Source organism: Acartia tonsa, chromosome 6, assembly GCF_053477335.1.
Source record: "Acartia tonsa isolate MP-2025a chromosome 6, ASM5347733v1, whole genome shotgun sequence".
Taxonomy (NCBI): Eukaryota; Metazoa; Arthropoda; class Copepoda; order Calanoida; family Acartiidae; genus Acartia; species Acartia tonsa.
In genome coordinates this window covers 19,403,288-19,421,136 of record NC_137265.1, presented here as the reverse complement: position 1 = coordinate 19,421,136, position 17,849 = coordinate 19,403,288, and the positions used below count along the sequence as shown (strand labels likewise).

At 30.3% G+C, this 17,849-nt stretch overlaps 1 protein-coding gene across 1 annotated transcript in view; it reads left to right on the top strand.

Moving 5' to 3' along the window:
• The first annotated feature begins 326 nt into the window (after positions 1-326).
• LOC145323007 (neuropeptides capa receptor-like) overlaps positions 327-17,849 on the top strand; it is a 39,245-nt gene continuing 21,722 nt past the window's right edge. Inside the window, exons 1-4 of the mRNA XM_080165394.1 lie at positions 327-342; positions 4,213-4,254; positions 6,320-6,391; positions 14,581-14,642. Of these exons, the coding sequence (XP_080021520.1) occupies positions 6,387-6,391; positions 14,581-14,642 (67 nt within the window). The 5' untranslated portion in view covers positions 327-342; positions 4,213-4,254; positions 6,320-6,386. The remainder of the gene's footprint in view (positions 343-4,212; positions 4,255-6,319; positions 6,392-14,580; positions 14,643-17,849) is intronic.

Below are 17,849 nucleotides of genomic sequence, written 5' to 3'. Positions count from 1 at the left end.
ATTATTTTTTTTGTGTATATCATCTAAGATCTCACAAACGATTATTTGACAATTTTATTGAACTTTCATTATTGGTCCAGGGAAGGTTTGTGGCCCTTTGAAACTAATGTTTTTTTTAGAAAATGGAGAAAATGTAAGACAAATAATAATCTTTAGATTTGTACAGAAAATATTCGTATCTGACCATGACTTTTGTTGTTTTATTATGAGAATAGTATTTGTATAAATGATTATTGAGATGCTTCTGCATTAGAAGTTAATTAAAAACACTATTGAACCATGTTTAAATCTGTAGGGAGATGAGTTAACAAAATACATCACAGATATTCTTGGAGACTCAAGGAAAACTTTATAAACATCAAACTATGTTCCTATAAATTATGTAAGAATATGCTTTAACGGTGCTTTTCCACAAAGGGTCTGTCGAGCACTGAAAACACGTCATTTTTTAGGTTCTTTCTTTTGCCTAACCCCTTGCGGGGCCTAACCCGGTGCCCTAACACTGCGGAGCTACCAAGTACCAACTATAACCTAACCTATCTGACCTAAAGTAATACACAAAAAGCTACTCCCCCTTAATATAAATTTATTTTAGAAATAAGGGACAAGAGGTTTTTGTGATCAACAAGGTACCGTTGTTGGTCATAAAGTTGACGTAAATTATATTTTATTTCTAACATTAACAGTCCTTTAAAATGTCAGAACTATTATCAGCCATTCTATTATATAAAATAGTAAGAATTTATTTTTGTTCAGACAAAAATGATTGATTTAAGCTAAGTTAATTTAGGGAAGGTTATATATATTCTTGGTTTATTTATTCTTTCTGCTATTTTCCTCGCCTTCAAATACAGGGTCCTTAGGTGCTAGGGGCCCTACCACTAATATTTATATTTTCGACATATGACCCAAATCCAAAGAAATTGTTCTAAAATCTTTTTGGTAAATAAATGAATGTTATTAATGGATTGTTTTTGCACTCCATTTCAGCGCAAGCTACTCAATAACTAGTAACTGTACGTCCATCCGAGTATGCTTAAAACATTTTGATTTTATCTAAGGCTATGAGAGATAGATGATGACATTTCTGGTTTAAATTCCCTTTAATATATGCCATGTTTGGCCATTTAATGATATTGGCAACTAGGCTTCTTTTCTCTTTATCTGTAAAATAGCATTTTAATAATACTGCTAGCGCTACTTATGGGCAAAATTGTCCTTGTTTTAGCTAAATTAAATCGTCAATAAACAGAAAGTTTTGTTTATTTCTTTCTAAAAGACATACGGACAATGACCAGTCTAAAATTATAGAGTAGCTAAGCCTTTATAAACCTTTGTTAGTCTTTAAATTAAAGGGAAAATTTCCATAATTTATTAGAAAACTTGTAATCATCGATTTCCTGTTATTTTTGGCAATGATAACACCGCTTGCCAAAAACAGTGCTAAAAATTGCATCAAATTGGCAGATTCTGTTAGTAATTGGGTTGCAATGCTAATTTAAGAAAATCCTTCCTTATTAGTAACACAAATAACATATATATTGAAGGAAATTTATTTTAAATATTTTACTAAGCAAGGTAGGAAGGGAGGGGTTTCTGGACTGTAAATTTGACTAGTTCCCAAAGTATTATAAAGACGTTTTCTCAATCGTCAGCTTCAAAACATCAAAGATTTAAAAAATCTATTGAGTAAATGGTACAATGTAGTTGTGTCATAACGTTTTAACCAATAATCTTATAGAATGGTCATAACATAAACCTAGCTTCTACAAACTGAATCCTGTCTGTATGTTAAATCTTTAAAGCTACTTTTATAAGAATTATTCCTATTTCTTCATTATTATCAAAACGCGTTTTGACATAGCAGCAGTTACATATGCGAAAAAAAATACAAATTTTAAAATGTTTGAGATTTGTATACTTTTTTGTTTTAAGTAAAAAAATATTTTGCTTTTCATTTTGGAAATAAAATATTTATTCCATTAATTTTGCCATTTGTTATGTCGCTGTACTATGCTTATAGTAATTTTTCATTCCGTATTGCAGGGCTCGGCAATTGTCATTAGTAGTGCGGTTTCCTTCGTTTGCATATATTTTTAAAAAAGGATTGATTCGGGTGTTGAAAGTTGACTCAATGGCTGCTTTTATTGGCTGATTTTTATGCTTTAGCGGCCAATTTAGATGATAAGATATGTGCATGGATCAAAAGGGATAAGACAATGGCCCATAAATTGACGTATATCCCCAATGATTATTCACAAAATTATTCCTTCTGTAGATTACAATTACTTTTTGAAACTTCGCTTTATGAACCAACCAATCAAAATTCAATAAAAGTCCCCAAAATTCTTGAGCAAAAGAATAAGAAAACATCACTATAGAACTTTGGAGACTTGTATAATAAACATCCAACTGTCCCCTTCCACCCTGGATATTAAGCTGTTTTGGACCTTCATTTAAAAGATGGCTCCCCGCGGCTTGCTATTAAAAGACGGTTAAATATGACAGCTTGTGCTGAACCCCAGCTTATTTTCTATTTGGAAATAAATCATTATCTATGTATGTGGTATGTATGTTTAAGTCATTTAAAATGTTATTTCAAGTAAAAGGATAAAATACAACAATTTCATGGTAGAGGAGAGAGAATAAGAAAGAGAAAACTATTAAGAGAGCGAGGGAGACAGACAGACACAGAGAGAGAGAGAGACAGAGAGGGATAGAGGGGCAGTGAAAACGGTGGGACAGTAAATACATTTTAGTTTTTAGCTTTGGCGTCTTATATATTTTTTAAGATAGAGAAAGAGAGAGAGAGAGAGAGAGAGAGAGAGAGAGAGAGAGAGAGAGAGAGAGAGAGAGAGAGAGAGAGAGAGAGAGAGAGAGAGAGAGAGAGAGAGAGAGAGAGAGAGAGAGAGGAAAGTGACAGAGAGAGAGAGAGAGAAAGAGAGAGAAAAAAGGGAAGAGAGAGAGATAGAGAGACAGACAGACAGACAGAAAAAGAGAGAGAGATAGAAAGAACAGATAAGAAAACTTTTGTGCTTTAGAGAGTAAGTCAAGCAAAAAGTATAATTCTGGAAGGATTTTGTCTATAACCTCTTAGAAAATAGTCTCAACTCAATAGAACCTTCAAAAATATTCCCGATTCAAATGATTCTTTCTTTTAAAGATCAGACTGAAGAATTTACATGCATCCAGATACTTTAGTCTATATGGGTTTTTACTTTTTGTAACAGGATTTGATCAGCAGGACTATATGATATACTAGCAGTTGTACCCCTCTCATAAATTGGCACTTTGTTCAAATGGGTAAGAATAGCATACAAAAATATTCAAAAACTATCATTAGGCTTAAGTCTAAAAATTAAATATAGCATAAAACCATCCCAGTACCTATAATAGGCTTCCTTAATCGAGTCAGTATTTATCAAAATTTTAACACACAAACAAAAAACCTTACTATTTTATATAACAGGATTTCTCGATATTTCTGTTTCTTTCCTTTTCTCTCACTCTCTCTCCTGTTCTATTTCTCTTAAAGCCAATAGTTTACTTCATAATCATTAATCATATCATTATATGTAACTTTTAGTGGTTTTTAATCGACAAAACAAAAATGAAAGTGAAATCATTAGTTATACATTAGTGCATAAATCATGCATACCAAAATTAATTGAGAATCCCCCCACTGCTACATATTTGTACTAAATCACGGAGCAAAGCAACTCTTCGATTCATTAATCTTTATTAATAATGTGTTTTATTTGGGTTATAACAGTTTCAAAGTGAAGTTGCCAAATGAACCTTGTAGGATCCTCTGTCTATAGAATGTGATGTTTTATATGTATTGCTTCTGAAACCGATAAATATCTTTTTTAGCCATACTGAAAAATCATGTATTGCATCATATTATAGACAATTTTTTACAAATTATAAAATGCAATGCTGAAATTAATCTTATCTTTTTTTTCATTTTACCCCTTTAAAAAGACCATCAGGGGCGAGTTCTCTTTTTAGGGTGATGGTAATCTCCCTTAGAATGTATAAAAACACTTCCCATGACCTATAAAAGCTTCACTACAAATAAGAATAATATATGCGGTGATCAGCGATATCTTTCAGCTCAGACACCCAGAGATACAGACAAACAACCTACTTCTTTATATCCGGATATGGTTTACTAAAAATAGATGTTTATAAAGTTACTATCTGTTTTAGATTAGAGTTAAAAACTTTGATACCATTAACCACCATTTACATGTAAGTATATTTTTTTTATAAGCGCAGCTACTCTATATTTTTTAATAAATGTATGTTTTCTGAAAGCAAATTCAGTACGCTTTATAGTAATAAATATAGAATATACGTGGATATGATGACAGGGGAAAATTGTCGTCAATTGAGGTGGCTAATATGGAAATCACTTATTGGTCAGGTCGGTCATCCAGTAGGAGGGATGGGGATGTAAATTGGGTGAATTATTTACTTTATAAGAGTACATGATTGATAATCTGGTGTAAGAGCCAAGTAATGATAAATCCATTTTATAGTAAAAAAAATTCTATAGTATTTTTGCTTCTTTTAAAAAAATTTTGGAGAATTTTTCTGTTTCCAGTTTTTGTAAAGATTAACACATAATAACTTCGCAAAAAAACCGAATCATCCTCTTAGCCAATAAATATTTGATATGATTCATATTGCTGTAGTTTTATCTGCATTAGCTAGCACAGCTGGCATCAGGGAAATAGTAGATTTTGTTAAAAGAATTTCGCTGATTTGTTTATGTAAAACCTTTTTAATATTGTATTTTCTTTACCTTTATAAAAGTTTCTTTGCCCTTAGAATCTAGGGGAGGGCAGGGAATGTCATTCAAAAAGCCTAATTTCCCATAAGAAATCTATAAAGCAGGCAATTATGACCAGTATTTTCTGAGATCTTTAAAAAGACATTATTTAATTCTCTTCTACATTATTTTACTCTCGTTCTATGCATAAACTCGTGGCTACAAACCTTCTCACGACCTATGAGAAGCTACTCTATAAGTTAGAACCATACCGGTTCAGTGGTTAGCGAGATTCTTACATGATACATACACATAGGCAGACACAAAGAGATCCGGTTACTTTACTATAATTGGGTATACATTTGAAAGAAAAGTAGGTTTAGTTAGGACTAGCACAGTAGACACAGAATTAAGAATAAAAAACTTTTAAAATTATGTGTTTATTTACAGAACTCTTTATCTCAGAAAAATACTAATTTGCACTTTTGGGTTTAAAAGAAATAAGGAAAACAAATATAAATAAAATTCTAAGTTTATTAAAGTTTTTGCTTGCAATGAATTATATCTTTGACACTTCAAAATATTTATACATTTAGGGTGCTTTCCCTCAAAAAGACTATCGAGCACTGCCCCCCCCCCCCACTTTATTTTTTATATAAATTCAAAATAGGGAAGGAATATTTATATATTTTCATATGCCTAACCCTCCTGGTTATATACCTACCCTGCCCCAACCCAGTAGGGCTACCCAATAAGAAATATACAAATAAACAAAAATAAACATACGCCCCCCAACCTAATCATCCATTTATTTTCAAAAATAGAAGGGGAGGGAGCTTTATAGCTCAACAATATACTTTTAGGGAATGTGCCAAAAATTATTATTAGAAAAAGTACAATTTTAATGCTGCATTAGAAATGATTGTTATTAAATTGAAACTTTGCAAAATTTACTGGTAGTGACTTCATTCTATGATTTTATGATCAATATAATCAGACTGGAATTATTTAAATTTCCGTAGTTATCCTTTTAGAAATTTTTTGAAAATTAAAAAATAATCCTATACCGAATTTCCTTATTTTTCGGAAATAATGAAAATAGAAAATTAATCTAAACTATAATCTTTTAACACAGCAGTTGTTTACATTTTGCTGTTTCCGAGATATTACTGGATATTCAACTTCTTGAGTATTTTGAATCGGCAGCACTCATTGCATCATTTGAAATGAAAGGAAGGGGGCATAAAAATAGCCTAAACCCCCCCCCCCCCCCCCCAAGACTTTAATATCAAGAAAAAATAGCCTATATCATATCAGGAATATTCCCTAAAATGAACTTAATTGAATTAGTTCGAAAAGATCTTAAGAGACAAACAAAAACACCTACTAATACTTTATGCAATACTAGCGCCTACGCACGTATAGACCTGTAGGGGAACTGGAGGAGTGTGGGTCCTTTGGTACAAACAGACTCGCAGACATACTGTTACTTTTATACAACCATGTTACAGGATAAGATTTTAATTGGAATATTATTTTCAGTGTGTTTTTTGTGATTGGAGTATTTTGGAATGTTGCCACCTGTTTAGTTATACTTAAAAATGAATATATGAGGTAAGTAAAAAATTTTTTTTGAACATTTTATATTGATGATGGCGTGTGTATGGGTGACTTACGAACAGATAAAGTTACACAGACTTTCAAGTAAAACTCCTAACTGAATATAAATTTCCAACAATTTCTCTTCAATGCATTTAATAGTAATTTTCTTGAGTTTCTGTGTAAATTCCAATTAAAGGATTAGTTATAATCCATGTTATTTCTGTCTGACAAAAATGTTAATTCTTATTAAAAGTAATATTAAAACATAAAAGCGCTCCTAGAAGTGGACAAAAGTCATTAATCTTATTAAAAGCTTTACTTAAGTCAACTTGATATTATAATATTTTTTTTTTATAATTTAAATCTCTGCTTATATGACACCCAAAATGTATCTATTGGATATTTTTGTGGTGTAATATTTGCGTAAAAACTTGTTTTATACTGAAATTAAAGGGAAGTGGGTAAGATGAGGTGAAAAGAAGGAAGTGGGTTGTGGGAAAATCTCATTTATAATTATTTGTCAGAATCCTAGTCCCTTGTCCCTGGTATCTACCGTCTACAAAAGATTACAAAAATCTTTAAGATAGTATAATGAATGCTTTTCCTGTAAATTTTAATAGCTTTGTTATAAATGTTCAAAGTGTTAAAGACAATAAAGCTATAAATATCCCAGGCAGACAACAAAACAAGTCAATACTTCAATTTCTTAACTTTACAAGATTGCCTGATAGTCTACAAAATTGAATACTACAAAACAAATTAATTTTACATAATTTTCTGAAATAATAATGCATTTTTATGCATAGTACAATAAAGTAAAATAATAGAGGGGGCACGAGCTAAATGTAACTCTACTCACGGGGTGGCGTACCCTGTGTTGACTTTCAATTTGGGTCTTTGAATATCAGCCACTATAGACAGAAATATAAGCTAAGTCGCTAGAAAAGAGTAGAAAGCAATTTACTATTAGATGATAAAGGTTCCCTCCACACTGGGGCCAGGTAGTTATCTGCGTTATACATCTATACTTTATCTATACATCTATACATTTATTCATAGTACATTATCAGATTAGAATATGCAATTTAGAAACTGCACCACATGTAAATTCGAAATGGACAAAGAATTAAGGGATAAGATGTTTGTCAACAGTGGCGTGCAAAGGGATTCGGGAGTTGAAAAAAGGGGAAGGCAGGACGTCCTAATTTCAAATTTAAGGGGGGGGGGAGGGTGAAGATACCTTTCTATGCCCCTCCACAGCACGAAAATGTTATAAATAACCCTTACCTCTTTCACCTTAATACAGATATAAAGTTAGATATTTGTATTAGAATGTGCCAACAGTATAGGTAAATTAGCCATCATTATCCTTTCCCTCCCTGAAAATTGAATAATGGATATTCTTTACAGTACAGTACAATGCTATATAGAAATTCTTTTTTTTGTATTTTTAATGAGAAAATAACCTAAAAGGGGTGTACAGAAAAATATGATTTTATAAATAAAAAGCTTGTTCTGAACAATCTCGACTTCTGATTATTTAATTACAATTTGCAGTGTCTATTTTGGCATTCTAGAATTTTTCTTCAGAAGAAACTTTAGGCTTAAAAAATCTTAAAATAAAATTGAAATTTTTAAATGAATTTCTTTTGTATGTTTATGATTTACAAAAGAAGAATAGAAAATACAAATGGGTTTCTGATAAAAAAAATGTATGTACCATTCATATTTTTTTGTTGTATATTTATATAATTCTAGCTTCATAAAGGAAGTTTTTATATACATACAAAAAAATTTTAAAAGCAATATCAATTTATCATTTTAAAATTAATTAGATTCAACTTTTAATACTTTTTTTCCATTTTTGACTCTACTTGCAGATATTTTAATATCCTTTTGATACAAAAAAAAGAATAATAGAATTTACTCTTTTCTTCTTCTCAGTTTTAAATACGTTTAAGCCACAAGCTAATATATAAACTAAAATATAAAAAAAAAATTGTAAGATAGTTTAAGTTTAGTTAAGTAATAATTGGTAAGTTTCAAACAGTAGTCATGCTCCAACACGAGTTAAAAGACTTGATAAGAGACATAGGGGTCAGATCTTCTTGAATTAACTACAATTATAGTTTATTTCATGTTATTTGTATCTGTGGTGAAACAAATTAAGCTAATAATAATACCTCTCAAGGGAGAGGAGTCACTTCATGTTCTCTTTGTCTACGCACCTTCAATTATACCCCGTCTATTTGGATAGCGGTGTAAAATAAAAAACCACCAAACCTTTTTATTAAACGACTTTTGTCTGAAAGCTTTAACTGTAAATAGTAATGACTTGTGCCTGTTTATGGGCTAAGCCATTCCGCCTAAAACAGCAATAGTAGGAACATCTTCCCATCAACTCTTATGCCAGGTTTTCTTGCATGTTACATAAATAAAAAAATATCGAATATTGAAATTATCAGTGAAAGAAATATGGTCGAATAAAAGATCATAATCCTATTATATCCCCAACAAAAGGAATTTGTTTTCTAACAAATTATAGAACTGAGTGTCGTGTCCACAGTGATAAATGACAGAATTTACAGAAATGCTGCCACATTTTTCTTTTTACATAAATTTTGTATATTAGAGCGTTCCAAAAATGCATAGTCTTTTTGAAAAACGCTGCTATTTCTATATACAATGATAAATTTTATTATTTTTTTTACAATTACTTCCTTCCCTTTATATCTATGGTAATATTCTACTCGTTCCAAGTGACGGAGACCCTTTTCGTCTGCTCAATTGCTTTTATAGGGACTCAGCTGTGTTTATATTTCCAACGCCTATATTTTTTACTTTAATTTTTTCTAGATAAAAATTGGTTTAAGTTTGGAAGCTGCTTTAAAGCTTGAACCAATAAATTAAGATTTTATAAAAATACTCAAGTTGCTTAAGCTAACGGGTGAAAGATCTTGATATATTTTTTTTGGGTACCATCATAATTTGGATTCTAATATCTCCTCCATCTTTTGTGTGATGCAGTCTTTACTTTTAAATGGGAACATTCTAATGTACATTTCGTTAGAATACGGTTATAGAAAACAAATTACAAAATTATAGAACTACAGAAAAACAATCAGATTCATTTTAAAAATATATTGGTATTATCCTACTTACCGCAAGGTGAATAAAATAATCTCCCTCTTTCTACCTTTCTTTTTAATTCAATTTTTGCTGGAGACCTTGAAGATCCGGAGCTTCAGGATCATTTCTGGAAACTTGAATTGGCTTTGAAAACTATATTTTGTATTGTCGTTTAATACATTTTGGATATTTTCGTAATGAATGTAGGATTGCACTTGGATATATTGATAGGGAAAACTTATCGTTAATTTAGTTTGCTAATAGGAACCTCATTTAATAGTAAGTTTGTTCATTCATTGGGAAGAGATGATGTTGTAATGGGGTTGATGGGTGGTATCGTTATTTTATCCAGCTGTGAGTATTACTTTATCAGAATACTAGCGGCTACGCCCCTAGAAGCCTCTAGGGGCACTGGTAGGAGGGGGAAAAGTTGACCTTATCCCATTTTAAATTTGAGTTTCAAAAAAGTCAAAAAAACATTTTTTTTTGGGGGGGGGGGCTGAGGGGGTGTAGAACCCTCCCAAAAATAGTTAAAAACCTTCCCAGAACCTATAAGAAGCTTCACTGTAAAGGAGAACAATATCGGTTCAGCGGTTAGCGAGATCCTTTGGGACAGACAAAAAACGTTTACTACTTTATATAATAGGATATGAAAATCTGGTGCAACATCCTTGTAATAATATATCGATTAGTTTCGTGTTCAGGCAATATTAATAGCTTTGCTTAAGTGTAAAAACACTTTTACTTTTTACTTGGAGACCAAAGACCGACTTTAAGTTGGAGTAGCTTCGCTAATAAAAGTTTACAGATCACCAGACAAGTTACAAAAAAATAATAAAAAAAACTTTTTTGCCTTTTCAGAAACTCATCATTTAAAATTACATTATTTGGACATTTCTGTTTTCAGCATGGCTTCTAAACCGATTAATATCCGCAGGATTAGAACCGGTTCGCAGCATTCTGAAAAATATTTTATAGCAACGTATTACAACCAATTTTTACCGAATATTAGAATAAAAATCATAAAATTAATACCAGTTTTGTTTTTTCTATTTATATAAGCTGATATAAAAACTAGAAAATACTTATTCAACCTTCAATATACTCAGTGATTTAAATGGTAAGACAATGGCCGATAGATTGATATATATATATATTCCCCTTGATGTTACACAAAATTAACCCTACAGTAGATTACAATTAATGGTTGAACTCAACTTAATAAACCAACCAATCAAAATATATTATTAGTTCCCAAAGTTGTTGAGACAACGAATAAGAAAACGTTGGGAACTAGTGTAATAAACAGCCCAATGTCCCCTCACCCCCTAAATATACTTATAGACTATATGGAAAACTTACTTTTTTACTGCAGGATATGTATATTATGATACAACAGACATTGATGATCTGTATATTTATCAGTGAGGAGTTTGAGTTTATTATTATTTACGTAGGTCGATATTCTAATCTTAATAAGTTTAGAAAAAAAAATATATAAGAAAGAATGACAACATCCATATGTTGCAATGGACAAGCGGACAGAGTAAGTTAAAGACCATATGTTCAATGGTCATAAAAATATATAGTAAAACACAAATTTGTTGATTTATACTTTGGTGCACACCAACGAACTGATCTAATTATATAATTGATGTTCATAGGTAAAGTTAACTTTCAACTGAAATAGAAAAACTTTAGTTTAGTACTAAGCAGTACATTTATCTATATTGAGACATAATTCTTTATTCAACAAGAACTAAAAACTGGTTGTATTTTATGCCATACTAGTGACTTCGCCCCAAAAGGAAATAGGAAGACCTCCTGTTACATAGAATAGTTCTTAAAAATATTATTAAAAAATCTCTTATTAAATTTTCTCTCTTTCAAAATTAAACCCAGGATAAAAGCTTCTTTTTTTGTAAATTGTAAAAGTACTGAGATATTAAGCTTCAGACAGACAGACGGACATATACTGTTCTACTTTTTATCCTTATACTAAAGTAACAGGATGTCTGTTTGTTTGTGTGTCTGTGTGTTTGTATCGAAGGATCTCGCTAACCGCTGAACCGATCGGGTTTTCCTTAACAGGGTAGCTTCTCATAGGTCCCGGGAAGGTTTATAACTATTTTGGGGGAGGATACCCCCACCCTCCCAAGAGAAATCGCCCCTAGAAAAAAATTACCCCCCTCACAAAATAGGGTGGGGAGACCACTTCTCAAGTGCCCCTAGAGGCCTCTAGGGGCGTAGCCGCCAGTTATATATATTGTAAGTGATAAAAAGCTTAAGAATACAGTAATCCTCACTAATTCCCAAATGTTTATATTTACTTAGAAAAATAAGAATATTACAATACATCATTATCTTAAGGTGTCCAGGGAGAAAGCATAGACAAGAGTAATAAACTATGTTTTTAGTAAAAACATTCTGATAAATGCTTAATCCAAGAAAATATACAATCTTTATTCTATAAAAAAGCAAAGTTTTTTTTTGTCTGAAGCTTAAGATTTTAATAACTATTGAATTGCTTGATTTCTCCTTTATAGAGAAGCTTCATCTGCCGCCCTACTTACTCATTTGAATACAGAGTCCCTAGATGCTGGGGGCGCAGCCACTTTTTATTTGTAAAATAGGATACACAAAATGTAATGCATTATACAGATCATGAATAGAAATGATTCAGCCCTTTGATTGCACAACATTAACCTTTAAGGCAATACCGTAAACTGTAATGATTTTGACCTGATTTTAATTTTGACAAAGACCAAATTGTATCAACAATGATCCATGTGACGTCATAAAAATGAGGGATTATCCATCTCTTTTTTGGGGGTTTTCTTTCCCACTTCTCCTCTCATCTCCCTTATTTGTATGACGTCATATGAATCATTTTGACACAATTTGGTCTTTGTCCTAACCTTTTAATCAGTGTGGGGGAGATTATAATTTCACCGGGTAAAGGTGCAAAGACTAAACAAGTTAAAATTCTGACAATTAGAGGCTGTGTTACAATTTTTACTAAAAGACTTTAATATTCTTATTCCTTTTTCTCTAAACGTAAGTACCTTACCTATCATTCCTTCAATCAAACAAATTGTTATTAATATTATTCTTAACCAAACAATCGTATATATCATATATATTCAGAAAGCCAAATTGAGGAAAAGTCAAATTTTAATTTTGTACTGGCAAATGACGTCCACACTTTTTATTGAGTAAATTGAAAGTTTTATAGTTTAAACACCCCTTTATCCACCCATTTTTCGGTTTTGGGCTTTGCTTTTTTCTATGTACTATCTACCATTTTGTATATCATAAATATGTGTCTAATGAAAGTTTAGTGGAGAAATATATATGTATTTTTATTATAGCGTAAAAGCAATCAAAAGCTTAGCTCACTGTGTGATACTATACAAAAGAAGTTACAGGCTAAAGCAAAGATTACAATAAAAAAATATAAGCTTGTAATAAGTTTATTAATATTACATATATTAAATCAAACGTTACCTATAAGTCAAACTTACAAAAATATTACTACAAAATTTACTTTGGGTTAAATAATTTGTTATATACATATGTACTGTACATTTAGTGTTAAATTGATTCAGTTTACATGTTAGAACATGTGAGTTTTCTTTGTGGGTATTCTGCAGTATATCATGATGAACGCTAATATCTTAATATTCATTTGTTCTATACTTTTCATGGTATGGATGATATTCAATAAGATAATTATGTTAGTTTATCTGCTTGTAATGCAATTTTCATTCTGTAGTCGACTGGTGTAATTCACAAAAAAACAAGGATGACAACATCCATAAGTAGTAAAGCACAGGAATATCATGGATGGGAATAGGGACAAAGTGATTTAATTAAGCATACTGCATTAAGGAATGGCTAATACATATATATTATTGATTGAAGATAATTATTTTATCATATTCATCATATGAAAAAAATGTGTACTTAAGTTTTTTTTATACTTTCTTTAATTACCCAAAATAGTATTATAATTCAGAGATAGATGGGACAAAAGACTGTTTATTACTTTAGTTCACAAAGTTTTATGATAACATTTTCTTATCGTTGGCTTAACAACTTTGGGGATTTTTTTCAAAATTTGATAAGTTGGTTCCTTAAGTTGAGTGTCCAAACGTTTCAACTGCTAATTTCAATCTACAAAAGGGGTAATTTTGAGTTTCATAATAATATTATCTTGAGATGAAAAACAAATAATTAAATGAGTAAAATTTGTTTAATATTTTGAAACCATTTAATGAATGATTATAATATGCCACTAACATGTACAGACTGTCAAAATATGGTGATAAACTTGCAAAATAATATTATGTAAGTTTTATACTGTCACTTCTCTATACACCAACCAAAATAGTGTCGCTTTAAAAAAAATAAGACATAAGACAATTGTAAAAGTTTAAATTACAAAAAGCAAATTTAGAACATAATAATTAAAAATGACTAGATTAAGTTTTAAACTTAGCTTAAGTTATGCAAGCTTTGCCAGGGAGGGAAAAGGCATTGGGGCGTAATTTACACTAGTACCCAAAGTTTTTTTTAAAAATTATATTATAAATGATACTAATTATGTTTTGTTTTGTACAGACTATCAAAATATGGTAATAAAGTTGCAAAATAATGTTATGTAAGTTTGTATACTGTCACTGGATTAAACAACTATATCACCATCCAAAAGCATGAAAGATTTTTTTAATGCTCGAATAATTGACAAATAGTAAAAAGACTATGTTAATTTGAACACAGATCTTAAATTATGTAACTTTGCAAGGGAGGGAGGGGACATTGGGATGTATATTAAAACCTAAGTTTTACAAATATGGTCTGTCACTGGTTGTCTAAAACACTTCGGGTACTAATTCAATAGTTGACCATACTACCATACCTTCAGTGTCCAAACTCTTTAACCAATGATTCTAATCTAATGGATTGTCTTATCCATTAAGATCCCTATAACTTTATGGGCAACAACATTAAATAACAAACTTATTTTACCTTTATATGTATTTGATTCTAATTATGTTTTGTTTGTTTAGGACAGCAACAAATGTGTACCTGTTTAATTTAGCTATAGCTGATATAGCTACTATGCTCATAAGTAAGTAATTATACTTTACTGTTATATAGCACAGCTACTCTATAATCTTACTATAGCTGATATAGCTACTATGCTTATAAGTAAGTAATTATACTTTACTATTATATAGCACAGGTACTCTATAATCTTACTATAGCTGATATAGCTACTATGCTCATAAGTAAGTAATTATACTTTACTATTATATTGCACAGCTACTCTATAATCTTAATATAGCTGATATAGCTACTATGCTCATAAGTAAGTAATTATGCTTTACTATTATATAGTATAGCTACTCTATAATCTTATTATAGCTGTTATAGCTACTATGCTCATAAGTAAGTAATTATGCTTTACTATTATATAGTATAGCTACTCTATAATCTTATTATAGCTGTTATAGCTACTATGCTCATAAGTAAGTAATTATGCTTTACTATTATATAGTATAGCTACTCTATAATCTTATTATAGCTGTTATAGCTACTATGCTCATAAGTAAGTAATTATGCTTTACTATTATATAGTATAGCTACTCTATAATCTTACTATAGCTGATATAGCTACTATGCTCATAAGTAAGTAATTATGCTTTACTATTATATAGTATAGCTACTCTATAATCTTACTATAGCTGATATAGCTACTATGCTCATAAGTAAGTAATTATACTTTACTATTATATAGCACAGCTACTCTATAATCTTAATATAGCTGATATAGCCACTATGCTCATAAGTAAGTAATTATACTTTACTATTTTATAGCCAGTTACTCTATAATCTTACTATAGCTGATATAAGCTACTATGCTCATAAGTAAGTAATTATACTTTACTATTATATAGCACAGCTACTCTATAATCTTACTATAGCTGATATAGCTACTATGCTTATAAGTAAGTAATTATACTTTACTATTATATAGCACAGCTACTCTATAATCTTACTATAGCTGATATAAGCTACTATGCTCATAAGTAAGTAATTATACTTTACTATTATATAGCACAGCTACTCTATAATCTTACTATAGCTGATATAGCTACTATGCTTATAAGTAAGTAATTATACTTTACTATTATATAGCACAGCTACTCTATAATCTTACTATAGCTATTATAGCTACTATGCTCATAAGTAAGTAATTATACTTTACTATTATATAGCACAACTACTCTATAATCTTATTATAGCTGTTATAGCTACTATGCTCATAAGTAAGTTATTATACTTTACTGTTATATAGCACAGCTACTCTATAATCTTACTATAGCTGTTATAGCTACTATGCTCATAAGTAAGTAATTATACTTTACTATTATATAGCATAGCTACTCTTTAATCTTACTATAGCTGATATAGCTACTATGCTCATAAGTAAGTAATTATTCTTTACTATTATATAGCATAGCTACTCTATAATCTTAATATAGCTTATACATCAACTAATATATAGCAAAAGTAGTCTATAATCCTGCTCTTGCTATAATAAAATAGATCAATAATTTGAACGCTTTTAGATTTGAATTAAAATATTCAAAAAAAACTCCAAAATAATCAAAACAATTCCTTAGAACTTGTCAGAAAATGAATAAACCTTTCAGACTGCCAAGAAGATAACATTTGGTTTGGTAGAATCCCTTAATTTTTAAAGCCCCCCCCCCCCCTACCTTCCTGCTTAAGAATGAAAAAATCGTTACTCTAATGAAATCCTATATTGCAATATTAACTAGATTAGGTTGATATCACAAAAAAATGACAGTGTCTACCAGTTGCCGTAACTTTTCTTTGTTTTCTCTAGGAGAAATGTTTAGAACTTTTTAAGTGAAATAAATGCCAAACTATTAGATGGAAAAGTTTTGTCAAGTTTAATAAGCATGTTTATCTTTAAGACATGTAAGCTCTAACTGTACAACTTTGTTGTATAATATCATTTGAAATAAAAAATGAAACATATGGTGTAGTGTATACTTCCAGAAGTATAATTAAAACAAAGGAGTACATGTAAAAACTTTATTTTTTTAAAGGATAATAAAGGTTGTCGTATTTTAAACAAAAATTTATACATACACATCGATGAAAAACGATTTCTCTCTATTTGTACACCTTTTCTTTACAAAAAAGCATAAAAAACATTTTCCCTACATTTATTATATTTTTTTACGGTATGCTAAAAGTATAACAAATTTTAAATCACCATGATACGATTTTATTTTCAAATTTAAATTAAATGATATAGCTGAACTTATCAAATACTTATGAAACTCTCCTTTTCAACACAAGGTCTAAATATACAACATTTTAGCTAGAAACCTTTCAAATCTATAACTTTTTGACAGATTTTGAAGATATTCATCAATAAAAAGGTCAATAATATCATTTCCAGCAGCTCTCAGTATACCTATCTAAAAATCTTGATAAATCTAATCCCTTTAAACTTTTTAATCCTGAAAATTTCATTAGAAAATTGATTAAACTTGTCGTACTTTCTTTCATTGTTAAAAAACGTAATCTGTTTTAGAAAAAAAAATATAGAATAACTATTAAGAATTTGTTTTGTTATATTTTTAGACAAAAATCTGAACGATTTTACAAGAATTATTGGGAATAGTCCTTTTCGTAACATCGCCCCATATTGGGCGATTCGTCGTATTTTTAAATGGCTTTTTATAGATTATTTTAGGTTAGGTTAGGTTATATTGGGTTAGGTGATTGCCCCACAGGGTTAGAGCCCCCCCGCAGGGGCTAAAAATAGGAGAAAAGTTACTGTAAAAAATACGAAGAATCGCCCTATAAGGTGCGATGTTACGAAAGGGACTATACCCAAATCATTCAATTTAGTTTGTTGCTATGTACTCACATAATAACGAAGATAACAACATCCAAAAGCATCCAAGAACAACAAATCATGGATTTTAATAGCAGATGTTTAGTTGCCATAGATCAAGAACAAATTAAAAATGAAATCACAAAACTTTTCACTTATGTTCTTTAATTGTTTTAATATTAGTATATTTAGTAGCGAAGCTACGCTATAATTTGAAATGTCCGTCTGTCCGTCTTAGTTTGGGGGAAACGTAAATTTCACGGCTCCTATAAAAGATACAAGGCTGTTATTTTTTGACAACATTCCTATTATTAAGGAGCACAATCAACTATAAAACATCAATGGCGGTCGGACCGCTTTTTAGCAGGTTTTAGCGATATTTTCTCCATATCTTGG